Genomic DNA, 24653 nt, shown 5'->3' on the forward strand with positions numbered 1-24653 from the left:
CTGCTTAGGTTTATTTTTTGTTAGTTGTTTTAATTATTTTTTTTGTGCATCTTTGGGTGTTGTTGCTTTTATTTGAGGAGTAGACCGCTGCCACCACGGTACACCAATACGGCGCAAATTGCTAATCAATTTTTTTTTGGAAAACCGTCTTTTCTACAAATGACGCCGCAATTGTGATGGTTCTATGCAATTAACTCGATTAAATCCAGTTGACGAATGTCTCGTAAAAGCATCGCATGTGCAGTACATCCGTTCTTTTAATTTGAAATTTGTAGCAATGACCCATATGTTTTTCGTAACATTTAACATTTTAATGGTGTTTGAAATACGTTTCTTTGATTTGAAATTTGTGACAATGACCCATTTTAATGGTATTTTCAGCACAAAAAAAAATCAAAAAAGGTCATTGTCAGTTAGTCAGGATGCATTTTAGTCCATGGGCATTATATACTTTTCAGCAGACGGACTAAGTAATAAGCTCAGGCGACTAAAGCCAAAAAAATTGATTGTAATTTCTCGAATACTAATTTTCAGTGTTGTTTTTGTGAGCAGGTAAGTTTAAGCTAAACTGGCCCAAGAAGTCTTACAAATTACAAATCTTCTCGGGACTAGCTGATGTAGAGATCTTGTCTTGGTATGTAGTAGCATTCCATGGAAATCCCTGGCTGCATGATGAACTGCTCCCGGAACTGGCCTGCCCGATTGCTTGGAATGTCAATTGCGAGCTCGTCTGGGCCGGGCATCCCTTCAGCTTGCAGCCCTTCACCAAGTATTAGAAATTGGTTGCCCACAATGAATGATCCAGACACACGAACGGTGATCTCTCTTTCCCCATCTGCACCACAATGTATCTTCTCAACAACATGAAAAATCCCCCCACTAGGCTGATCACCTTTAAACTTGTTTCTTATGGTTGACAAAGTATCAAATATGGCACTTTGCCCGACATACACATTCCTTGAGAAGCGGAAAGATGATTCTTCCATGTACGGTGTCTCCATATGATGCCAGGATCCATCAGAGCCATTGAACAGAAGGTAATAATGAACAACAAGCATCTCTGCTATTTGCTTCAACCTTTCTGTTGGATTCACAACACCCCCGACGTATGCCGCCAAGTCGACGCCGGCTTCCTCATACCTCTTGATGAATGGGTGTGACAAAAGCTGCTCACATGTAGACCTTGCATCAGGCTCTTTCTGCAAGCAGTCATCTATAAATGAACGGAACTCCGGTGAATATGCATCTTCTGGTGGTGTCGGCGATGGATCATCGAGTATCTGCAGCATGAGATTGGTTGGGCCTTCACTGAAATCATAGGGAAATTTACCGGTAGCACACTCCAGTACCGTCAGCCCGAGACTCCAGATATCAGCGGCGTACAAGTAGTTGTCGCCGCGAATTCTCTCGGGCAACATGTATGTCACGGTGCCTACAAAGGTGGCACGCATGGCCATCGTGCCGTCCAAACCAGCGCTCACACCAAAGTCTGCAATTTTTTATTCACCCTTGATTAGCATGGCCCATGCGCAAGGATGACACGCACAAATCGAGAAATGGTCCGATTTTTTTAACATTTTGCGCGCTGGTCCTTTCCCTTCTCGCATATATGCCCCTGAAGCCTTATTTTCGCGCCCTCGTTCAATTTGGAGATTACAACCAGGTCCTTTCTGGGTTATTGCTTGTCTTTTGTGCGTAAAACGGCACGGCACACTGCACATATACTTCTCCAAATAGTGCTACACCATGTTGTAATTTTCTTACAAGCAGGTCCCTGCTCTATTGTAATATCTGATTCGTTAGAATGAAATCCTGTTGGAGCTTCACTACATGCTCTTCCACTTCTATTTTATTTACTATAGAAGAAGTATATGTGCAGTGTGCCGTGCCGTTTTCTAATCTGTACTATTTATTTGTGAGTAGTTGTTTATTTATTCCTGGCCTTTTTATGTTGTTCCTCCACTTCTTGTAAGGTAGAAGTATACATGCACTCTATCGTGTTGTTTCCTCTATACGATTTCTTTTTTACTAGTTATTTATTCATTTGTGATTTTAGCCGAGATGGCTGCCGTGTGAAATCCATTGAAAGCTTATACTACATGGTTGAAGAGCATAAGTTTTCACATGTAGACAGCCGTCACCAGCTTCAACCCAGGAAACATAACTGGTTTGGCACAATGATCTCTGTACACAAATGGCGTCGCTCTGTTACGTGGAGACGACACTTCACACACATCGCTCACAGTGTGCCAGCCTTTCCTCTGTCACATGATATGCGACACATCGACACAATGACACGTGACTCTGGACACCTCAGACGAACAACACGAATAACCAAGACGTAGGCAGGCGATGATGAAGAAGGCAGAGACAAGCAAGACATCACAAACGGATTAGAAAATATACAGATGGGAATGCAAAGTAAATTATTCTAAAATTTTAAATTATGCTTTAACATGAGTGAGGTCGACTTTTTTTTCTTTGCGAATCACGTACTTTCTTAGTGAAATGCAATAGTTTGCTGACAGTCCGCTAGGAACAAAGGATCCAGATTAAGCCGGAGGCATCTTCTCCGAGTGACGCGCTTGCTTCGCATCGGTGGACCTCCTCATTAGCTTCTCGCCCAACATGACCAAAAGAAATGTCAACGAAATTCCTGCTTAGATCACCCGCAAAAAAAAAAGAAATTCCTACTTAGATCCTTGATCTCCTGAAGGATGCCTAGTTTGAACGCTCATACTTTGCGAGGTTAATGATTGTTTCATAACTAAGGCACGCACGTGAGTTAGACTTCAAAAAAATAGATCAGCCATGTAACTATGTGCACGTCACCGGTAGAATTTCAATATGAAGTTTGGAATTATACCATAGTCAGTATTCGTGCTTTAATAACCGTTTCATTTGTTTTTCATCTCTTGACCGTAAATTTTTCCAATGATCGAGAAAGATAATTTTTTGATGTCTTTTCTCTCCAAAGAATGTGTACGCCTAAAATATTTCATTAGATTTGCTCCAAGATGAATAGAGGAACTTGTCCTTCCCTTAAACCTCGTGCCATAAGCACGCCACATTCATCTTTATAACCTTATTGTCTTTGATGTCTCATGATAAATGATGTCTAGTAGATAGAGGAACTCTTTGATGGCTCCACAAGCATACAATGTTTTATGTGGGTTCTACTGAAAGCAGACTTTCCTATGAGATATCGGTCAACAACAATGGGTTTGCAAAATTCATCAATCAAGTCGTTGTAGTATAGTGGTAAGTATTCCCGCCTGTCACGCGGGTGACCCGGGTTCGATCCCCGGCAACGGCGATTTTTTAGCTAGTTCTGGGCATTGGTATTTTGCTTCAGCAAAGAAATAAGTTACTGAAGCTCATCCTCCTCTGTACTACACGCACGCACGCCACTCTGCATTTTTCCCAGAGCAGATCCAACTTTGCTCAATCATGCAAACTTGGTTGGTTCCACCCATTTCTGCAGCATCCATCTATCCCAAGAGCAGATCCAATTTTGCTCAATCAATCATGCCAATAACCAATCGTCTCGCAGCCGTCTGTCAGGCAATGTGGTGATTTCTTGTGACTAATCTTGCAGAATTGGTTTTCATAAGACTATAAATATAATCTTTGGGTATGGAAAGGAAAGGATGGCGTGTTTTCTAATGTTGTGTCGAAATTTTGCTTTTGCCGACACAACCATCAAAAGTAGCTTGTTTGGATATGTATGTGGTGTGATCAGTACAGTCAACACGACGAACCGACATATGCCTAGGTAAGAGAACCGACTGTCGGCTGAAGGCGTCGTCAGGGGTGAAGGGGCTCGGATGGGAGGATTTGCAGGCGCGGGGCTGAGGTTGCTTGAGTTTCGAGGTTGTGCGAATGTGGTGTGGGTGATAGGCACCATCGTCTCCTCTGGTTGGTGCTCTCTGGCGGTGTGGCGTCTCGATCCTCACGGAAGGGGATAGGGTTCCCCTTCCCAGTGGCAGCGGCGTGCGTCATTTAAACCGGAGACACCTGGGTCTACTCAATGGTGGTGCTTTGTTGCCTTGCCTCTCGCATCTTTCTTTGGTTCCCTGCCGCCTCCTCTTTAGCGGCAGACTCCATGAAGCTTTCCTTTTTTCAACTAGTTGGGCGTAGACAGTGGCGGTGCTGCCAGCATGGCTTGTCCCAAATCGAGGTGGTCGCTCTAGGTCCATCGTTCGATGTGAGGGCGACATTCTTCTAGCTCTCGGGTCAGCTTCTCTGAATATCGACGGTACGATGCCACGAGCCATGGTGAGGGGGTAGGGTCCCTCTTCGGTGACAGAGAAGGAAGTTGATGTGTTCCCTCCTTCCTTAGGTGCTCCTGGAGGAATGTCCATCTTCGACGGTCGGCTCATCTACACCCGGTGAACAGTAAAATGAAAAAAAATAGTAAAAAATAAATAAAACATTCCGAAACTTTTCTACAAGCAAGATACTTGAGTGCACCAGGTGCGTGCAAAATTTCATGGGTAAACGGCATTTGAGGAGCCCATGCCAAACAAGGCAAAATCGGTTATGAACAGTTTGTTTCTTTTTCAAACTTTCTCACATACCTGAAATTTATCTTCCTTGCCACGACCTCCTCGGATGTCCAAACTCCACCAAATTTGGCACGGACATCACGCATTCGGCCATCTTGCACCACAAAATTTTTTGGAAGTTTTTGATCTTTTTTACTATTTTAAACATTTTTACTGTTCATGGATGGGAGCATCTAGACCTGGGTGCACAAACGCCGCGTCCTGTTGGGGATATTGAAAACGGTGTTGTCCTTTCTTTTGTTTTTATTATGTTATCACCCGCTAATGGAACCCCATCCAATTTTGGATTGAATGAGAAAGAAATTTCTCAGGATATTTACGCGGCCACCTGACATTTCTCTCGATACTAAGCCGGCTCTCGTTGTCGTCGTCCATCTCGCCATCGCCAACTCTACAATTTTCAATCATGACTTATATTAAAAACCTATTATATAAATTAAATATTAGCCACAATTCAATATTCATCTCAAAATCTAAAAGATTTTAATTCTACAAACATTCTTAAACTACATACTTATGAGTTATAAAATTGTGCGTATAATTGTGAAAATGTTTCTATAATAAAATAATACTTATGAATTATAAATTTATATTTTTTGTATTATTTAAAATTATAGGAACATTTTTAAAAATTTATATAAATTATTTAGTATATATGAGTATTTTTAAAATAATGCGTGAACATTTTTTCATTTAATATAAGATTGTATATTAAAATGATTAAATTTACTAATCAACATTTATATGTATGATATTTATAAGACACAAATATTCAAAGATTATTTTTGTTACTTATATATGTTTTACAAATATCTTAAGAAACTAACGTGTGCAAAATGGGCTGCACTAACTGCAGACCATTTAAGCCTAGTGAGCTTCTCGATTATAGTAAATTAAGTTATTTATCTATACCGGACAGAAAAAAGCGATGGATTTTTTATTAAAAAATGTTTTTCTTATACAACTTTTGAAACTATGGGTCCAATTTAATAAATCTCAATTATATACACTGATCGTCCTCCCCTATGCCGAATTACGACTCTCTGTCCACACATGGGTAGAAGAGGCTCTTTTTGTTCATGTTTGGGCGGAAGATCACTCTTCCTCCGTAGGAAGGCCGAAGAGTAGGTCTTGGTCCATTTAAAACGAGGAAGAGTGGTTTTCCTTCACTTAATAGAGGAAGAGTTCATGTAACACATGAAAGAGTGGACATCCACCTAGCATGTGCACGTCCCATATACACCATAGCACCTCTTGGTCAAACCATCGTGTCATGAGGACTAGATCGACGAGGAGAATCCATTCAGATGAAGAACCACTTGAATCATGCATAGTGGAGGACGAATTTTGCCTTTCAATCTACATTGATCACCGTATTTCTACATCATCCTCAATGAGATATTTTTGAATTAATTGCACACATCTATTCATCTAGATGTCATCAACATCATATGAATTACCCTTCTTCAAATTGTTTGTATTTGTCGAAGTTGGAAACATCCGGTTCACGTCCTAGGATATGACAAGTCATGGTGTGCGCGACGAGTGACAAGATTAGTATGAGGGACAATGTCTATGAAGTTGGCAGTGTCTAGATGAGTAGATGTGTGAGAGTAATTGGAATATTACTCACCATGCACGATGTAGGCTTGCGATGGTTGGTGTAGACCAATCGACACAATTCATTCTCCCAGATGCATCGTTAAGGCTATTCTTCGTCTCACCCGCAAAAGAAAAGCTATTCTTCGTCTGAATGGGTTTTTATAATCGATAAAGTCCAGTTGGCGTGAGGATTCGGTAAGGGGAGCTCCAGGTCGGAGGGGGTGTGATTTTGCGTGAGGTATCGTGGTTCTTCATATTTTCGTTTACATGATGAAGGAAGACTTCGATCTTTCCTGGAAAGAAGAGTGCTCTTTGGTCCACACATGGACGAAAAGGGGCTCTTCGGCCCATGCGAGGACAAAGAGTCATTCTTCGGCCCAGGGAAGGACGACAAAGTTATACAAATGATATCTTCTAAATCGGTATCATATTTTTGAGATTTCACTAAAAATATATTAAAAAGAGAATTCAAAATTGTGCGTGTGTGTGGCTCGTAGGTCTCGAGTTTGGTTCCTCATTGCCGCATTTTGTGTGTGTTAATTTCCCCTTTTGTAATGACAAACGGAACTCACCTTGTTGGGGGCTTTTCCATGAAAAACAATTCAAGTGCGGTTTTTGTAAAATAACAGGCCACACCACACATCTTATCTCCATTGTCTAGTCATTCATCGTGGGTCCCATGCCACACTGGCTCGCCTCGTCAGCATCGTTTTCATATCCAAACACAATTTGCACCGTACATGCACGCCCGAGCCAAGTTCCGACACCCGCTCAATGTATGCCACATATTCCAGTACTAAAGTGACTTCTCTTGGTCAATTTCAAACACCGGTAGTGTAATCCACTCTTTTGAGAAGTGGAGATTTTTCTAGTAACTTTTTTTGAATTTATTGTAGCTCGGGAGCAAACGATATCGGATGGATTTTCGTATGCAGATACTGTAGATCGATATATGCCCCGGTTCACCGGACGATTTGATTCGACAGTAGTAGTAAAAAAAAAGAAAGATGTGGCGTGCGTCGCTAACCATGCCAGTGCCTGACGTTGCGGCAGTGCCGTAGCTGCAGCCATAGGGGAGTGGCGACTTGACGCTGTACGTTTACTTCCGTCGTGAACATCCGTTTAAACATTAAGTAATTCCTTGATGGAGAAAGTATATTTTCCCTTTTGATTTAATTACTAATCATGTATACCTAAACAGTCGATTTTCACTAACTCAAATTCTCTGAATATATAACTATGCCAACTCATCACGCCAGATGTACTCTCTCCGGTCTTTTTTACTTTGCACATAAGATTTTGTCTGAAATCAATCTCTACTCCTAATATCTCAGTACGTTTTTTTGTTCGTTTCCACCTTTCCATCGATCCCCCACCCCACCAGGCGATCTCCCTTCCACCGATTTTTTTTCTCCCTCCGAAAACCAAGACCGGTTTTAATTCATACCTAGAAAAACCAAACCAATCCTTCCATCGATCCCACCCTTCCATATAACACACCAATCCTTTCATCCTTCCCTTCCATATACGACATCAATCATATCGAATATTTTCGTCACAAAAAGCTTCCATAAACAACAGTTTATAATCAATTAATATCAATTAATACGTAAGTTGTTTCGTTCGTTCATCTCCACCCATCCAACATAGACATGGCTACCCCTCCCCTCAATCTCACGCAGAAAGGAAGGAAATAAACCAAGAATTGGAAACCCACTCAGGGGCTACCCCTGCCCTCGATCTCACGCACTAAAGAAAGGAAGGAAATAAACAGAGAATTGGAAACCCACACAGGGACGTCAATACCCTTCCTCTCTACCGTTCTCTTTCCTTTCCCAGCTCCCGTTCACAATCGTTAGAGAGGTGGAAATTGATTAAGAGGCCTCAAATCATGGATCCTCTTCGATCCGGACCTCCTCGCGGCCTTCCGCGCCGTCGTCGACTCATACACCCAGGCGCTCGAGTGCGACGTGTACACGAATGCGCCCTACTGGGATCAGCTCCGTGGGCTGCTGCCGGGCTAGACAGCACCATGCCCCTGCCGCCGTGGTGGAACATCGGCGAAGTTGATGAGAAGGTGCCACTACACGAGCATTCGTGGCTCCGGCCGATGTGCCGTACGCCGGAGCGCGGGCAAGGAGGCCTGGTTCGTCATGTGCGGCGGGTGCAGTGGTCGCCATTGGCTCTATGACCACGGCTCGGCAGCCTCCGTCACTGCGAACCACATGCTATTCCCCGGATGCAACGAGAATGACTTGGGTTCACTGTACTTTGTGAACGGTTTTAGCTTTTTTTGCTTCTAAAGTGTCACAGGATACCAAAATTCTTGATGATGTATTAGGCACCGGCAGTTCTTGACCAGAATTGATCCAAATGACGAAAACCTCAAACTCCTCAAGCAAATAAACTACAGGTTTGTCATTACGGTCTCACTAAATTTTCTTGTTGATTTTTTACACTTGCAGCACTCTGAAGTTACAATAGTTAGGACTTACTTTTCTACTTCAATTTTCAGTTTAGTTTGTGTTAGGATAGGTTATAATCTCAAGTCAGCAATCAAAAGTATTAGTAGGCAGTACCTGTTGTTTTCACAGTGTCGCTTACATTCTTTTACAGTGTACAGGTTCTTCACTTAATTATACTCAGTAGATGTATTTTCGTGCCAAATTCACTGTAAGTTTTGCCTCTTCATGTGTTGTAGTCTCTACTCTAAGTTCAATGTGACGGTGATTCTAACTTCTCAGCTTCATTAGTTACTTCTCCCATGTTTTACAGTACATCTGAATATGAGTTACACTAGGCACAAGTGGATTTTCCCCATGTTTTTTGTTCAAAGTTCAATGTAACTGGTGTAGATGCGAATCAAACTTTTATTAGTCATAACAGAATTTAATTCCTATGATCTGATTTTTTCTTCTTATTATTTTTAGTGTTAGTCTGAGCATGTTGATCCGATGGGCATTAGCATTACTTGAGAAGTAGTGATCTGCAGGACACAATCATGTGAAATTTAGGATATTTGGCTGCTAGGGGTCTGACCTGGATCGATCTGCCATGCTTTGTTACAGGTTTGTCATCCAGATCTCCTTGTAATTTCCTATTTTCTAGCTTTGTTCTCCTCTCCTTCCTCTTCTTCCATCTTTCTGTTCTCTCTCTTTTTTTGGCTACGTAGAAGAAGTATGTTTCTTATTGCTGTGCTTCGGCCGCAAGTTTGTGGGTAGAGGGGTTTAGTACAGGGTGTTTAGGATGGTTGTTCTATTCCCATTTGTTACAAGATCTGGTGAGTAATATATACAAAAGAAGCTATACCAAAATACAGTTTCACCATTATTGTACTTTATTTATTATCATGATATGAAGTAAACAACCAAATTGGTAACAGTGAGACGGACAGAGGAAGACCTAAGTTAAATTTATGGAAGAAAACTACCTATGTAGCTTGTAAAGATTTAGCTGAATTTAAAGAAGAAGCTCACTTACCTGTTTGCGGGCTGGCCGGCTAAGGCTGGGTAGCCACTGCTTGTTGTTGCAGTTCCGCGCCTGCGTGTGCGTGGGGTGCAGTAGTGGTGGGGTGGCGACCTCATGGTTAGCCATGTCACCGTGCTGCTGTTCGGCCATGGGCAGTGATTGAAGTTTTTCGGTGGCCAGTGGGTGGCGTAGCGGTGGCCGGCGGCTGCAGGCTGCTGGTAGATGCAGAGATCTCATTTTTCTAACAATTACAAGCAATCGGTGAAGTAGTAGGAAATAGGAACTTAAACCACAGGATTAGCGGATGACCTGATATGCTATCCGGTGCCCTTTAGAACCAAATAATGTGACTTCTTCTCCAGCAAAAAGAATAATGAGAGGCCTGTTACAGTTACTTTTACTCTGAGAATTGCCCATCATTCTGTAACTCAAGACAAACATATAACTTGTGGTATATCCTTGCAGATGTGTGCTCTGCAAATCAAACTATAGAAGCCGAGCCAGATTTTGTCTTCTATGAATAGATGTTGAATGCTAATATAAATCTGCTATATGTCTCAGGGAAACACAGTACCCAGATACCAAATGTGCTATTTCAGTACACACAATGTTTGAATTTCATTTGATGCATATAGATTGTTGATATCTTGGTCTGCAATCCTATATTTGATATTAGGAGGATTCTGTGATTTTTACGATATGTAGTTTTGTTTTCATTCAGGCATGCCCAGTCCGCAATGAAGAGGTATTTGGTTAACTTGATGTTTGTGGTGTTGCTATGGCCTCGTCATCTTGTGATGTTTGTGGTGATTCTGTGGCCTCATCGTCGCACCATGATAATGGAAAATCGTGCTCTCCTGTGGCCTGTAAAGCTACACGATACTCTTCTGTTTAAGTCTTTCATACTAGCATAGCAAAATAGTGTGTGTTACCAACGTTTAAATTCCTATGCCTGCCAATCTTATGGTGGATGCAATATCTTCCATTTTAGGTATTGGAAAATGTTTGGTTTTCAGCGTTCACTTATTTTTAGAGAAAAAAATTAGAGATAAAGTGTTACCTTACTTCATGGCATCCTAGATCGCTTCTATAAAAAAAACCACTCACAACAGCATTATTCTATGCGCGTGCGTGCGCACACACACGCGCGCGCGCATATGTCTGACAAGGTAACGAAGAACATGTTATGTCATATTTTTGGGATTCATGAATAGGCTCAACAAGTAAAATATTGGTGTAAAAAAGCATTTGATAGCTAGAGATTGCATCGTCGCCCGTAGCAACGCACGGGCATTTAACTAGTATTCATAAAGTTTGACAAACTTTATAAAAAATATCAGCATTCACAATACGAAAACTAATATCATTAGACGTGTCATGCATTTTATGAAGTTTAATGTTGTTGATGTTGATATCTTTTCATACAAATATGATCAAACTTTACGAAGTTGTTGTATGGAGAGTAAAAAGGACTGGAAGTAGTATAATGGGAAAGAATTCGTCTGAATGTCTCGGACGGAGCGCCTGTAGGTCACTTGCTAGCTTCGGAGCCGCCACGGTCGGGCGCCTCGAGCTGCTAGTGCCCACTTGCCGGACACAATGAATTCCCGTCAAAATGACTCGAACGACGGAGCTCGGACGGATTCCTCCCTGGACTAACGGAGAGCCAGGCGGATGACAAACTCCTCATCGCCTGCCATGCCGGAGACGAGCTGCGGTTGGATCAGAGCGGGGCGGAGCGGAAGTGGAGTGGCCAGGGTTTCGCCCCGATGTGAAAAGGAAGGGGATATGTGGGGTCAGGGTGAGCCAGCTTGGGCAGATCCAACATGACAAACACACATGAGCCTCCCCATATCTGCCCCTAAGATATGTGCTGATTTGAGGGGTGTCGGACATCATGGACGTTTGGTGGTTCGGTTGGGTTGGATTTTCGTGACCGGGCCATCCGCACGAAGGATAAGGGTGGTTCGAGTGGGCCGGCAAATAATTTACACACGTAAAAGGTTACGAATATGTGTGGGTGAAAAAAGAACAATTTGTTTCGCTTTGTTAACTTGGTGTTCCGCTCACTTAATATTTTGTAAACAACAATGGGCAATACCTTAGCAAATGCGCAATTTTCACTGACTCTAACAACATAACAGTTTACCCAACCTCCGCATTAATTAAGTTCTCTTCAATCTTCATGACCTATACTAACACCCAAATCACAAATGCAAATGAAAATGCTTGGAGCACTAAAGTTATGAACCCTCACACAATGCATAACTTAATAAACATATATAGGCATGGAAACATCTTGCAACGAATCCAACGGCCACAAAATATGTAGTAGTTTTCACCGTTGGAAATTTGCAAAGTCTGATGTTGAAGTACTGCTACTAAATTGCAACCAAAACCCATCATCTCCAACGCACGAGACCCTTTCCAAGCTAACCTAAACCCTGCATTGGTTACTGACTAAGCGTAGAGCATGCAATCCTGTCATCAGGAGGTGAACTTGTCAATGCGGATCTTGAGGGACATCCGCCGGGCCGCCCCCGCCCCGACCAGCAACTTGGGCGGCACCGCCAGGTACGCCAGCTCCTCGACGGCGACGGCGCCGGGCGCCCTGCTGCTCGCCACCTCGATCTCCGCCATGACGGTGTCGGCCTTGCGGTTCGGCGCCGGCGCCGGCCCGCTCGCCCACACCTTGAGCGTGTACCGCGGCCACAGCGTCGCCTCCGCCCTGACGCACACCGCCGACACGGCCGCGCCGGAGCCGAGCGCGCCGCCGACCATGAGGAACGCGCGGCCGTCCTCGTCCCCGACCAGCAGGCCCCGCGGCTCCAGCGTCGCCGGCAGCTGGAGCGCGAGGACCTTGCCGTACTGGATGTTGTGGACCGGCATCGAGTGGAGGGCGGTGAGGTGGCCGAGGAGCGCCGGCGCCGGGCCGACGAAGCCGCAGCCGGGGACCGCGCAGTCGCAGGGCGCGTGCGGGCACTCGCCGCGGTGGCCGTCGAGCTCGTGGTAGGTCACGTAGCGCCCGCAGCCGTCGTGGTCGCACTCGGCCGTGGTCGAGGAGACGACGGCGTCCATCACCGTGCTGCGGACGTCGAAGGCGCCGCCGCACTCCGCGCAGGGCTCCGCGAGGCAGCCGCCGCAGGCCACGTGCCCGCCTTTGCACTGCGCGGACGGGCCGGATAGATCAAATACTAGCTGCTGTAGCGGACCGAACCCAACACTTGAGAGAAACGAGGGAGGCGAACCTGAAGGACGGGGGGCTTCAAGGGGGTGATGCAGAGGGGGCAATGGAGCAGGGTCACGTCCATCTTCACGGCGATCTCCATCCTGGAGCCCTGGTCCGCCGCCACGACCGCGGCCCCGTCTCCGGCCGTTTGGAGCACGGCCATCTCTTGCTTCACCGGTGCATGGAGGAGGAGTGGCTCGGCGGCCAGCCTCGGCTTCTTGGAGCTCTGCTGGTCGCCCCCCTCCGTCGCCGCCGGCGAGCCCTCGCAGCCGGCCGCAACCTGCATCCTGGAAGAAGCCCGGCCCTGTTTCTGGCGTGGGTGCGAGAGGTGGAGTGAGCGGAGTGAGCACGGTAAAAGAAGCGGCAGCTGGTGAGTTATTGGTTGGCAGCGGCCAGCGGAGGAGTAAAAAGGTGGCGTGCGTGGCTAGCCGTGCCTGCCATTGCCATAGCTGCACCGCGCAGCCATAGATAGGCTCGTGGGGTGCGGCAGGGTGCTAGGCCCTAGTTGACTCGAAGGATTCTCACAACGTAGTGACAAGAAAAATAGTACATGATTAAAAGTGGCACGCCCATTTAAATTCTATAAGAGTAACACAAAATGTCTGATGCCAAAAGAGAAAACAAAAATTGTAAAAAGAAGGTTAAAGTGGATTCTAGATTTCTAATAAATGTAGTACACATAATCGCATATAAAAAATTTCCTATATGATTCTATCATTAAACCCGTTAAGGCGCATTGGAAGGGCGATCAGCCAGCTATGCCACATGACGCATTCTATCATTAAACCCATTAAGAAAGTTTTTGATTTTTGATTTTAGAGATTATTTTTAGAAAATGGAGTGAGACTTTTCCCTTTTTCTTTTTGAGCAAAGCTTTTCTCGGCTTGTTTTTCTTTTTGAGATGGCTGTGATGTGCCCCGTAATGCAAGAAAGTTTATATTAGATGGAGATGGGTTTTTTTAAGATGGAGAACACCCGCACAACTTCCTCTTAAGCGACTCGTAATGGTGGCCCCCAACCACTAGTATGAATCAGACAATCAACATAGGAAAAAAAATTCTAAGAACTCTAATCCTTCAAAAATTGTATAGAATCCCTTTCAATGGAAGGAGCTCTTGCTCTATTGAATGGCAGTTGTGCGGTGCCAGGTAGAGCACCCCTTTCATGACATCTTTAACCGATCTTCTAAAAGTCTTTAGGCCTCCTTTGGTTCAGAGGGTAAGAAATATCATAGGGCTAGGAAACTTGTAGAAAATAAGATGTCCTGCATAGTCTCATGAATAGGAATAGGAAAATAGATGTCTCTTGGTTCACGTCATTGGTTGACAGCTACCAGTCAAGCAGTGCGGTGCAGCTATGGTTATGGTGGAGTGCGGGAGGGTGCGCGGCTTTTAGGCCCTCTTTGATTCGCATGATTTTCAAAACGAACCTCGGATGGCCAGCCAAACAAAAAGTTTGCATTTTGGAGGAGCATGCGAACTCCAGGCGGTCTAGATGAAATATGGTTTAATACACGCACGGGGTATTACGTTGTTAGTATCATCAATGTACATAAAAAGCGAGGCTCACCTGATTATAGAAGGCCTGACATGACACGACCCATGTCGGCCTGGCTTTGAGGATCGACATGGCACACGAGTTAAAAAGGGGCGGCCCAACATGAAACGACTGCATGCCGGCCAACGCTTAAAGGGCCAAAAGAGCCCTAAAAGAGCCAAAATAACCCTTAAAAGGTCAAAACAGTCCTAAAGAGGCAACAAAACATTAAAAAGAGGCCAAAACAACCCTAAAAGGTGCCACGATAAAAAGGGTCGTGTCATGCCCGAGCCCGATCTTAAGGTCTGACCTTGGGGATCAACATTATTCCAATGGGCCGTTCCAACCCTTTTTATTCACGTGTCATGTCAGGCATGTACGGGGCCGAAATTCTGTGCCCGCGGGCCCGACCAACACGATCCAACATTACACCATCTGCCAAGAGAAGACCACATCGCCCCTTTTGTTGTGGCCGTTCGGTCAAGATGAAACATTTTTTTTTGAGGATAGGTCAAGATGAAACATGAGTCAAGCGAACGATGGATCGCGGTTCCCGCAGTGGCCCGTGAAAGCCTCGTCAAAACCCTGGAAAACTCGGTTGGAGGGCCCGTTGAGCCTGACTCTGGCCCCCGCAGTCCATTCCCCTCTCACTCACATCTCCTGCACACTGCCTCGCCCTGTGAGAGTTAATATCTAGCCAGTACCAATTTCTATTAGGAATCTTCTGCGAGCGTGGGACCATCGGGCCAGCCCAGTGAGCGGAGTTTTGTCTCCTGTTGGTTTTTCCCTAGTTTTTGCAACGTTTGTACTACAAAGTTTTCTCTGTTTCCGGGGTTTCCTTTCCCTTTCCCTTTTTCCCCTTCCTTTCTTTCTTTCTTTCTTTGCTTTTCATCGGTTTTGTGTTTCTTTCTTCTGTTCCCACTGGTTTTTTTTGTTTCTTTCTTTGGTTTCGTCATATTTGTCTTTTTTTTTTGAAATACATGTCTACATTTTTTCGTACATAGCATGAATTTTTTGTTGTACTCATTTAGCATTTATGAAATACATGATCAACATTTTTTGCAAAATATATGTTTTCTTTTCTACTTTGTTCATACACATTGTACATTTTTTTGTATACATCTAAAACATTTTTATATACGTTTAAAATTTCAAAATATATGATTTCATGTTTATTTAAACACTTGTTTCGAACATTTTTTAGAATATGTGTTTAATCATTTCTCCAAATACACGTTGAAGTTTTTTTTTTGAACTATGCTATCATTTTTTTATGCCGGATAAACCATTTTCCAAAAGTGACACAAACATGTTGTTTGAAACGCGTGAGCAAATTTTTCTAAATGTGATACACATTGACATTGTTTTTAATGGTACGAAATATGTTTTTGAATTAGCGAACATTTATTTTACATTGTATATTTTTTTGAAGAATGTCACGTACACATTTTTGAAACTCGACAACATTTTTTTAAACGTTCATACTTTATTTGAATGGTAGAAACATTTTCTAAAAGTGGGGAGGACATTCTTTATACACCGCATTTACATCTTTTAGTCACATTTACTTCTTTTACAATATAATATATTTTGTTTTTTTCCAAAATATAAACAAAGGGAACAAAGAAAAAACACGCGTGATGTCTTCATAACGTCAACGTGACAGGACCATGTCGTAGCTGGGCCGGCCCACTACCAGCTAGCGTGTGTGGCTCGCTGCGGGCGGCGCATAGACGCGCCCCCAGCCGCCTCTCCCTCCTCTGCGTAACAGGAGTGTAGGTCGCCGCCGCGCCGCCGCGCTGCTGTCGCCGCACTCGCATATCTTCCCCCCTTGTCGCCGTGGTCGCGCCCAGCACCACAGCATCCACCCCCAGGCCTCTTCGTCCCACGAGGCGGCGCAAGGAAGAACGGCGGGTTCCTCCCGCGTATCGGCCGGCGGGAGATCGCCTCCTCCATCCCCGCATCATAGATAGGTATACAAGTTCGGTCAATTGATACAGATAAATTGATATGCTGTGTGGATCTAGGAGCAGAATCTGTTTGTACAATTAGAGCCTGTAGCTTGTTTTCTAGGAGTAGGAGCTCGATCTTTGATCCTGTCTTTGGGGAAAGGAAATTCAGAACTGGCAACAAATGCTCTGGAAACAGCATTTTTTTTCTGCTTGGATGAACTGTTGCCTTCTGGTCTTACACATGAGAATGAGTGAGAGGAAGGTTCGCTTGAACATAGTCTCAATGCAATTGGTAGGCAAGAAGCTCCGGTTTCATGAGCTTATTACCCCAATCTAAATGTTTAGCACACCATCAAAAGAAAAATCTCTCACGGCGACAATTGGATGCGGCTTTGTGTTCTTTTGGCAGGAGACCTGTACAAGTAATCTGTGTATAAGTCCAAGTGGTAGCTCATTCTGCACTGTTTTCCAACAAAGCTCTCAAGTTGGATTTGCTTCCAGAAATGAGGAGGCAAAGGGAATAGTACCATGGGAGACGTGCATCCTCAAGGAAGTGGGCCTGATTCATATGATTTATCTTCCAGGTACAACATCAATCCAGGGGTAGCATCAAACTGTTGAGTGTGACTGTTTTGCTGGAACCTTGGCGTGGGTTGAATAAGTTTTTGGTAAGTGCTGTTGTGTTCATTCCTGCTCTGCTGTTTGTTATGGTGTTGATAACATATATACCCACACTTGACTTGACTATAAAAAATGTTAACCAAATTCAGATTTGTTCCTACAGTAAGTGTGGATTTGCAACTGTGATCATAAATCATATTCCTACCAGTGTATCAATTTTTTCCATATATTTTCTTGTTTGCCTTTCGTTTATAGCCTGCCGAGCATCTGTGTAACTTAGCCTGTCCCCTTTTAGGGGCTGCAAGCTAGGCCTATCCAGAACAGGTATGATTTCAAAGAAGCCCAGAAGTTCAATACAAGCACATCACTAAGGTGAACACATATGGATAAATACAAAGGCATATGGTTCTTATGTAGAACAAAATGTTGCACTCACATTATTCAAAACAATACTAATGCAAGGAGCATCTAAACAAGTCATTTTTCAGGAAAAGAACAGCAAAGAAATGCACCATCGAAAAGTAGTAACGATATACCAGGTGGAGTAGACAAATTGGCTGGCATGGTTTGGTCCAAAGGTGACAGATAATGGACCTTATTAACGAGTATGTTAAACTAGGGAGGTAGATAAGACGATAACAACGAAGCTGCAACCAGATGACGTGATAGAAATGTGTTATAGGTTGGTTGACGGGCCACCCGTCTGTGACTCGGGGACATCACCTTTATTACCGTCAAACTGGGTGGGTTTGCTTGAGCCATCCGATTTGCTGTTATTTCTGTTGTTTTTCACTTGCTGAGTATCAGGGGAGGCTTGTTCCTGAGACTCTAGTAAATCTTGTCCTGGAGTTCTCCCAAGTTTCTCGGTTCCAGACACCGGTGGTGCAGCTTCAGAACCTTGCTTCCCAATGTCTTGCGGCGATATAATGGACCTGTCACTTTGCAGCTGCTGTTGTCTCATGCTCTTCTCAGTGGCTGATGATGGCATTTCTCTGGATGTTTCTGAGCTGCGATAATATAATGTTTCATTTGTTTGCTTGCTACTATCCTTAGAAGATATCGGCTTATTCCCATCAGATGCTGGTGCTTGCAGTGGTGCAGGTGCTGCACTTTCACCAGCTGGTGATTGGCTTGGCATCCGTGGGGATGGTTGTTGCTCATTGGTGGATGGTGATTTTCGTGGCTCAGTGGCACCACGATCATCTGCAGCCATTCCTCCTTTCGGTGGTGAAGTTGCTCTCCTTTCATCAGCTGTGATTGGAGTTTGAGGATCTCTTGCGCCAGCTGCCTGTACTGGAGGGGGTTGCATATCTGTTGACTGTGGTTTGAGTACTGCTGGATCACTTTGCTCAAGCATTTTTCTGAGCCTCTTAGTTGAGAACTGGTCATCTTCACTAATGACACCCTCTTTCATTGGTGCCGAGTCAGATACTCTCAGATCAGCTGATGGTGCTTGAGGGGTATTTTGAGAACCTGGAGGTAGTCCCCTGGTTGGTGCTGTTGCAGCCCTCTTTTGATCAGCCTCTCTACCTTCTTTAGTGCTGTCTTTGGCACCACGGCTTGTTTCATTTTGAATGTCTCTGAATGCCACCTGCTTTGGCAAATGAGCAGCATCTTTTTTATCAGCTGCGGCCTTCTTCACTTGCTCAGAGGGCTGTTGTGCATATGGAGTTTTGTTGGTGGGTTTGGGGGCTTCTTGTGAAAGCGTAGGTTTGCTAAGGGTTGCCGCCTCATCATCAGAGAGATGGAGCTTATCAGGAGCTTTTTTGGATGATCCTTGACCGGGTCTGGTTGGAGATGAGGCATCTTTGGAGGTGGATTTGTCGGTATCAGTTCTCTGAGACATTTTGGTGGTGCTAGGAGGGGCTGCTGGGGTAAAGAAGTTACTCGTGGTGCTTTGAACACTGCTAGGTGGTTTCTGAGTGGTGGGACTTCTTTGCTTTGAGGGTGCTGGTGTTTTCTCGGTGGTAGTAAAGAAGTTACTTTCTTTTATTTGGCCAGGTGAATTTTGACCATGAGAGGTTGTTTCTGCGGGGAGAGGTTGAACTGTGAAAGACGAGGATGATATAGTACCGCCGCTGGGTGGCGGAACCAGTATTGTCCTTGACTCTGTGCCTGTCTGCTTTCGAGGGTCTATGCGGATGGTGCGGCCGCTATATGTTGCCGGTGGTTCTGGGCCTTCTGGCTGCCACTGCCACTGCTGCTCCAGCTGCTGCTGCTGCTGCTGCTGCTGCTGCTGCTCCAGTTCTTCCATTTGGTACTGCTCCTCCACGTCCTGCATATCCCTCACCACCTGCTGCCAAGAGTCCCGTGCAGAGATTGTATTCCACCACCTCTGCACGTTCTTCCTCGAGTCATACAGGTAGGCGAACTCGTCGGATGTCACTATGTGATGGGTGTTTGGTAGGTGAACAAGGTCAGCAAGAGTGAACTTGTTCCCAGCAAGGAACTCGCTCTCGCCAAGCCTTTGCTCGTAAACCTCCAGGACTTCTTCCAGCTTCCTCTTCTCCCTGTCGATGTCACTCATGTCTTCGTCAGGGAAAGGGAAGGCCAGGTGGCAGAACAATGCCCGGCTCGGAGGATCGAAGGCATGCTCCTCATGCCGGAGCCATTGTTCAATGGAAGCCCTCTCAAGGACATCCTTCCCCAGGAGGAAAGGATACCCACGCTGCTCGTAGGTTTCTGCTATATAGCGGCAGATTGCTCTTGACTCTGCAGTTTAGAAGATGGATTAGTGCTGTATTCTGAATTTCTGATCGAAGTTGCATCATTTATTATTCTGGTTACTGAGTATCTATTAGAAAAGTCCTGCATAAACTTCACAGTAAAAACTGAGATAGTGTAGTTATTAATTCTTAGGATTAGTACACGGAAAGCACATCATTTTAGACTTACTAGCAAAATTGCAAAACCATGATATACTTATATTTGAAATGTTAATTATTTTTTCAGTGTTTCTACTGAAGAGCTTCATGAAGCTATTCATTTCCATAGGATGTTTACGAGATAATCCATATGGTGTTGCATTTCATTTACAAACCATGGTGATGGAGCAATTTGAGGCTAGTGCTGCCTGCAATATTTTTATAGCCAAGAGAAAGCTTTGTTGATTAAATAATAATATTATCATAATCGTTAGCATTGACACACACACTAGGAACCTATTAAGTATAATATCCTCTACTACATTCTGCTTGACTAGTTTAGATATTGATAAGCAGGAATACACTGGTATGCACAAACTATGATGTGGAGGAAATCCTGACTATTTTCACTCCAATTTGCACACGGAAATGAGAGGGGGTGTTGCTTTGGAAACCAGAATGCTAAAGAAATATATTAGCAGCTAAGCATGTTATATTGCCAGCCATGAACCCCCTGTCAAAACCTTCTTAGATCTCAAACTATTGTTTGTTATGTCAATTCTATTTAATTTTTGCAACAATTGTTTTTTGCAGGGCTGATTCACAAGGTATAACCTGAATTTATCTCACTGGGTTCAGGTGGGTGTTGTTGCATCAACCTTTCCTAGCTACAAGGCATGCATGCATGTTGAGAGTCTTGAGACAGGATCACAGGAGGCTATATCATTTGAGTGAGCGTGTATATAACTTGTAAACGAACCAACTTTCTTGTAACCACACATGCTTAACAACTAATCATAATGGCTGAGCTATGTAACATGCAGTGTTACCTTGTCGAAATGTGGGTCCGTCGTAGAATGGAACTGGAACACTCCTCGTTGACTGCAACAGAGGCAGAGAAGAAAAACAGAAGTTGATGTGAGATCAACTTGCACAGACTCAAGCAACTGCTGCTTGTACAACCTGGGCATTCCACAAAAACTAAGACAGCAAGTACCTGGAGTCTGAGTATGTCCTTGTACGAATCTTTCACAGTTTCAAACTCGATGTTTTTCTCGTACAGGCAAGCAAGCACCCTCGACACATCGGGTAGGATCATGGACTTCTCATGGTACACCTTCACAATAGGAGCTCCCGCCCCGGTGCCGAGCCCTGCCATGGTGGCCAGAGCTCTATCTCCTCTGGTTGAAGAAGTGAAGCCGGAGCTGTATGCAAGTGAGTACTGTAAGCCCACCTTCATTTTTTTAATATAAGAAGGTCATCTGCCTCCATGAAGAAGCAAGGAGAAGATGCTTAAAGTGAGAACCTAGGGGATGAGTGTACAGGACGATAGAATTAGATAAGATGCAGAGATAAAGAAAAGGACAAGACAGAGAGAACAAAGGAGATAAAAGCAAAAGGTAAAAGTGAAGTAAATCTGGAGGGTTTTGATTTTCGATGGTGTTGCCATCATGAAGCCACATCAGCAATGCCAAGGTACCGTCTATTTAAAGGAAAAGGGAAAGTCGAAAGCTATTTCTTGGACACTGCCTCCTCTAGTAACCAAAACCGACTCACGGGAAACGTCTCAAATGAAGTAACGGACACTGTTCTATTTGCTGGGTTATGTCTCGCTTTATTCATTTCTTGGCCCTTTAACCAAAGGAGATGCCGAATGCCGGTACGGGAGCACAGAGGTTTTGTCTGGGAAGGCAAGTTTAGCATCAGACCTGCATGGCCCCTTGCTTGTACCAGCCTCGCAGTCTACCAGACAAACGGGATGAGTGATGGGCGTCCAGGGTGCCTTTGTTGTTTGTACCACCAGCCTGACCGACATGGGGACTTCAGACAGAGGATACCTCGGTAAATTGCCAATCACAGGCCATCTAGGAAGCGTAGGTGTGTCCGTTAGGGTTTCCTTTTAAAACAGCGTATAGTACAAAGTGAATGCATGTGCTGCAACGTAGTTAGAATCATGTGTTGTAGAAGTGAATTGAGTGCCGAGTATTATGCTTCATTTTTGTGGAGCAGAATCGAAACGAGTTGGAATAAAATGAAGCATAATACATTGTTGTTTAAGCGAAGTATTAAGTATTCAGAAAGTTCGCAGTCCTGCTGGAGTGATGGGGTTCCTGTTTTCTGTCACTGATAAATTCCTCCGTTTGTTCTTGTAGCTTATTTCAAGGTATAACTATCACAAATGTTAGTTCTTTTTCTTATGTTTTCATGATTTAACATCCGGAGGCTGGCCTTTTGTTTTCCTCTATCTATGTCCCTGCACAATGAGGTATACACCATGTCTTTCTTCTGGTCTGGCTGCACCTGAAGCTTTTGTTGGGAGCTCAAGTTCTCCTGTAGAATCTGAGGAGTGGGCACTCTTTGTACCTGTTGAGGATTTCATTTATGTACGTCACATCTGCATGATTCTTTGGACTCTTCTTACCGGTGACCTGGTACTTTTCAGCGTTGAGTGTTATCATCTTAGTTGTGTGTACACTGTCGCTAAATTAAATTGGCAGTAACTTGATTAGCTGACCACTTGTACTTTAGTTTAACCAGCATCATATGTGGCGGGGTTACTTCCGGAAATAATCTGCAGTTCATAGCACATCATGGAGGATAACAGGAGAGGGGATGCTCTCATGTCGGAAGCAGGAGGAGATGGTGATGATGATGATGACATTGAAGGCATGGAATAAGGAGGCTGAAGACATCTAACCCGGAGATGGATAACATAAAAGATGCGCTGATCAAAGCCTGTGTGCTGGATGAGAAAAATGTCTTTTGATGAACTGTGTTCGAGTCTGTAATAGTTCTAGCTTAACAGTTATCGGTTTCGTCGGTTGTCTCCATTTATTTTTGCTGTTAGGGGCGCATATCGAACCTGTAGTGCCCAAATTGTCTTTATTTATTTCTGCGTGAGAATGCTTTGTACTATTATTTTTGTTTGTTCTGTTATCTGATGACAGCGGAACCCGATCCATATATTGATTGAATGGGACAACGGTTAAAAGGTTTAATTAGCGAGGTGAGTGGACTGATGCCACATCAATGGGGTATGATTTACAACTAATCGTGGAAAATGTTGCCACGTGGAATACTCTAGCATAAGTTGTTCCAATTCTCAAATGTTGCTGTTCCTTTGATCAATGCAGATTCAGGAGGATGTGTCTGAACCTCTGAGCAGCATGAGGAAGAAAACAGCCGATACTTTTTTCTTTCCTGCATTCCCAACAGGCCCTGTTCTATTTGAAGGATTCTGAACCATAGGAATGAAAAAGGAAATGCAGAGGAAGTGTAGGAAGGTTGTGCATTGGGTGGACAACGGAAGAGCGCAGGAAGTCCTGCGGCAAACCATAGGAGATTTGTAAGAATATTTCATATCCATTCCTGCCAATACATGACGTAAATAGAGTAGCTTGCTTTAGTTCGGAACCAGTGTTCAGTATTTGCCTCGCAAAAAAAGAAGAAGAAGGTATTTGTGTCCGTCATGCAAGTGACTCCGATACCAAAAAGAGCACAAATTTTTTCAACCGTATCCTTCGTTGTTCATCTTAATTTTTTTTAGCGCCTGACAAAGATATTTCGTATGGCCCTTTCTCCCCATAGAATGTGGGCGCCTGAAGATATTTTCCTTAGCTTCGCTGCAAGAAGGACAGAGGAATCTCTTCTTCCCTTAAACCTCCATCCCCATCCCCAGCGCACATCCATTTTCTTTCATTGTCTTTGATGCCTCATCGCCGCTTATAAGTCTTGACTCTTGAGTTTTTTCCCCGACCATATGTCGGACGCACGATATCACTCAAGATCTTCAAAGAAACTTATTAGCAAATTTAATCAACCAAGTCGTTGTAGTATAGTGGTAAGTATTCCCGCCTGTCACGCGGGTGACCCGGGTTCGATCCCCGGCAACGGCGATTTTTTTTACGTAGTTCTGGACATTGGTATATTTTTTTTGAGGGGAAAAGAGGCTGGACATTGGTATTTTGCTTCAGGCTTCAGCATCAACATCAAAACAAAGAAAAGAAGTTACTGAACCTCATCCTCCTTTGCTCCTGGTACACGCACGTACGCCAATCTCCATTACGATTTTACCGAAATGGGCCGCGTTACGGGAATGCAGCCCACCAACGCGAGGCTGGTGCTGGTCTGCTGAGGCACCGGGCGGGCGGGGGGAAACAAACCCGCTGATCGCTGATGTTTAGTCCCACGTCGGCCAGCGGAGGAGAGACGCACCGGTTTATAAGCCTCAGCGCGGCAGCAGACTCGTCCCTTCGGGGACATCCGATAAAATTGGAACGATACAGAGAAGATTAGCATGGCCCCTGCGCAAGGATGACACGCACAAATCGAGAAATGGTCCAAATCTTTTTGACATTTCGCGCGCAGGTCCTTCTCGCACATATGCCCCCCAGGGCCTTACTTTCACACCCTTGTTTTTTTGGAGATTACAAACAGGTCCTTTCTGGGTTGATTTCTTCCCTTCTTGTCTTTATGCGTACACTGTGAATAGTGTTACAATAATTTCTTACAAAAAGGTCCTGAATTTTATTGTAATCCCTTACTGTTTTTCTTCTCCTTCAATATCTATGACGCGTGTATTAACTTCTGAAAACCAAAAGTTCTCGATTTCAAGGGAGCTTAGGTGTTGAAGATATATGAAAAATTGTAATAGAATATCTGTTATTGTTGGTAGCCGCCAAAAAAAATTGACGATGAGCTATCAATATCAGACATCTTGCCATAACTATGAAGGACAGAACCATGCATAGTTGGCGCCACAGAAGATTAATAACTGGGCCCGCCATCGTAACTTCGACTTCACGACAACAAA

At 44.2% G+C, this 24653-nt stretch overlaps 3 protein-coding genes, 2 long non-coding RNA genes, 3 other non-coding genes and 1 pseudogene across 9 annotated transcripts; 6 read left to right on the forward strand and 3 right to left on the reverse strand.

The window, feature by feature from the left end:
• Positions 1-608: 608 nt before the first annotated feature.
• Positions 609-1472, reverse strand: LOC125547773 (mitogen-activated protein kinase kinase 3-like). The gene has a single exon (XM_048711549.1). The coding sequence runs from the start codon at positions 1455-1457 to the stop codon at positions 609-611; it is 849 nt and encodes a 282-aa protein (XP_048567506.1). The 5' UTR covers positions 1458-1472.
• Positions 1473-1510: 38 nt separating this feature from the next.
• LOC125549814 lies at positions 1511-1571 on the forward strand (annotated as a pseudogene).
• Positions 1572-3244: 1673 nt separating this feature from the next.
• Positions 3245-3316, forward strand: TRNAD-GUC. Its single transcript has one exon. It is a non-coding gene; the product is annotated as a tRNA-Asp (tRNA).
• Positions 3317-11881: 8565 nt separating this feature from the next.
• Positions 11882-13255, reverse strand: LOC125547774 (E3 ubiquitin-protein ligase SINA-like 4). Its single transcript, XM_048711550.1, has 2 exons — positions 12887-13255; positions 11882-12803 (listed from the first exon to the last, which is right to left on the reverse strand). Exons 1-2 carry the CDS (start codon positions 13151-13153, stop codon positions 12126-12128), a joined length of 945 nt encoding a protein of 314 aa, XP_048567507.1. The 5' UTR covers positions 13154-13255; the 3' UTR covers positions 11882-12125.
• Positions 13256-16096: 2841 nt separating this feature from the next.
• Positions 16097-20828, forward strand: LOC125542508. 2 transcript variants are annotated; one of them, XR_007297935.1, is made up of 4 exons: positions 16097-16376; positions 16765-17023; positions 20435-20579; positions 20665-20828. It is a non-coding gene; the product is annotated as an uncharacterized LOC125542508 (long non-coding RNA). The 2 variants fall into 2 exon arrangements; XR_007297936.1 differs by having other exon boundaries at positions 20435-20571.
• LOC125542507 (proteoglycan 4-like) lies at positions 17358-22320 on the reverse strand. Its single transcript, XM_048705564.1, has 3 exons — positions 20838-22320; positions 20671-20722; positions 17358-19688 (listed from the first exon to the last, which is right to left on the reverse strand). Exons 1-3 carry the CDS (start codon positions 21078-21080, stop codon positions 17653-17655), a joined length of 2331 nt encoding a protein of 776 aa, XP_048561521.1. The 5' UTR covers positions 21081-22320; the 3' UTR covers positions 17358-17652.
• LOC125542509 lies at positions 20918-22787 on the forward strand. Its single transcript, XR_007297937.1, has 2 exons — positions 20918-21055; positions 22370-22787. It is a non-coding gene; the product is annotated as an uncharacterized LOC125542509 (long non-coding RNA).
• An 877-nt stretch (positions 22788-23664) lies between these two features.
• TRNAD-GUC lies at positions 23665-23736 on the forward strand. Its single transcript has one exon. It is a non-coding gene; the product is annotated as a tRNA-Asp (tRNA).
• Positions 23737-24087: 351 nt separating this feature from the next.
• Positions 24088-24190, forward strand: LOC125549810. Its single transcript, XR_007301522.1, has one exon. It is a non-coding gene; the product is annotated as a U6 spliceosomal RNA (small nuclear RNA).
• The last annotated feature ends 463 nt before the right edge of the window (positions 24191-24653 follow it).

The sequence above is a fragment of the Triticum urartu genome, chromosome 3 (genome assembly GCF_003073215.2).
Source record: "Triticum urartu cultivar G1812 chromosome 3, Tu2.1, whole genome shotgun sequence".
NCBI classification, from domain to species: domain Eukaryota; kingdom Viridiplantae; phylum Streptophyta; class Magnoliopsida; order Poales; family Poaceae; genus Triticum; species Triticum urartu.

What these genes read in the sequence shown, in the direction of transcription:
- LOC125542507 (XM_048705564.1), bottom strand. Translation starts at nt 21,080, where the DNA reads ATGAAGGTGGGCTTACAGTACTCACTTGCATACAGCTCCGGCTTCACT. An exon ending in AGGACATACTCAGACTCCAG is followed by an intron (nt 20,723 to 20,837) that starts GTACTTGCTGTC and finishes CCTCTGTTGCAG; the next exon opens with TCAACGAGGAGTGTTCCAGT. An exon ending in CGGACCCACATTTCGACAAG is followed by an intron (nt 19,689 to 20,670) that starts GTAACACTGCAT and finishes TCTAAACTGCAG; the next exon opens with AGTCAAGAGCAATCTGCCGC.
- LOC125547774 (XM_048711550.1), bottom strand. Translation starts at nt 13,153, where the DNA reads ATGCAGGTTGCGGCCGGCTGCGAGGGCTCGCCGGCGGCGACGGAGGGG. An exon ending in TGAAGCCCCCCGTCCTTCAG is followed by an intron (nt 12,804 to 12,886) that starts GTTCGCCTCCCT and finishes CCGTCCGCGCAG; the next exon opens with TGCAAAGGCGGGCACGTGGC.
- LOC125547773 (XM_048711549.1), bottom strand. Translation starts at nt 1,457, where the DNA reads ATGGCCATGCGTGCCACCTTTGTAGGCACCGTGACATACATGTTGCCC.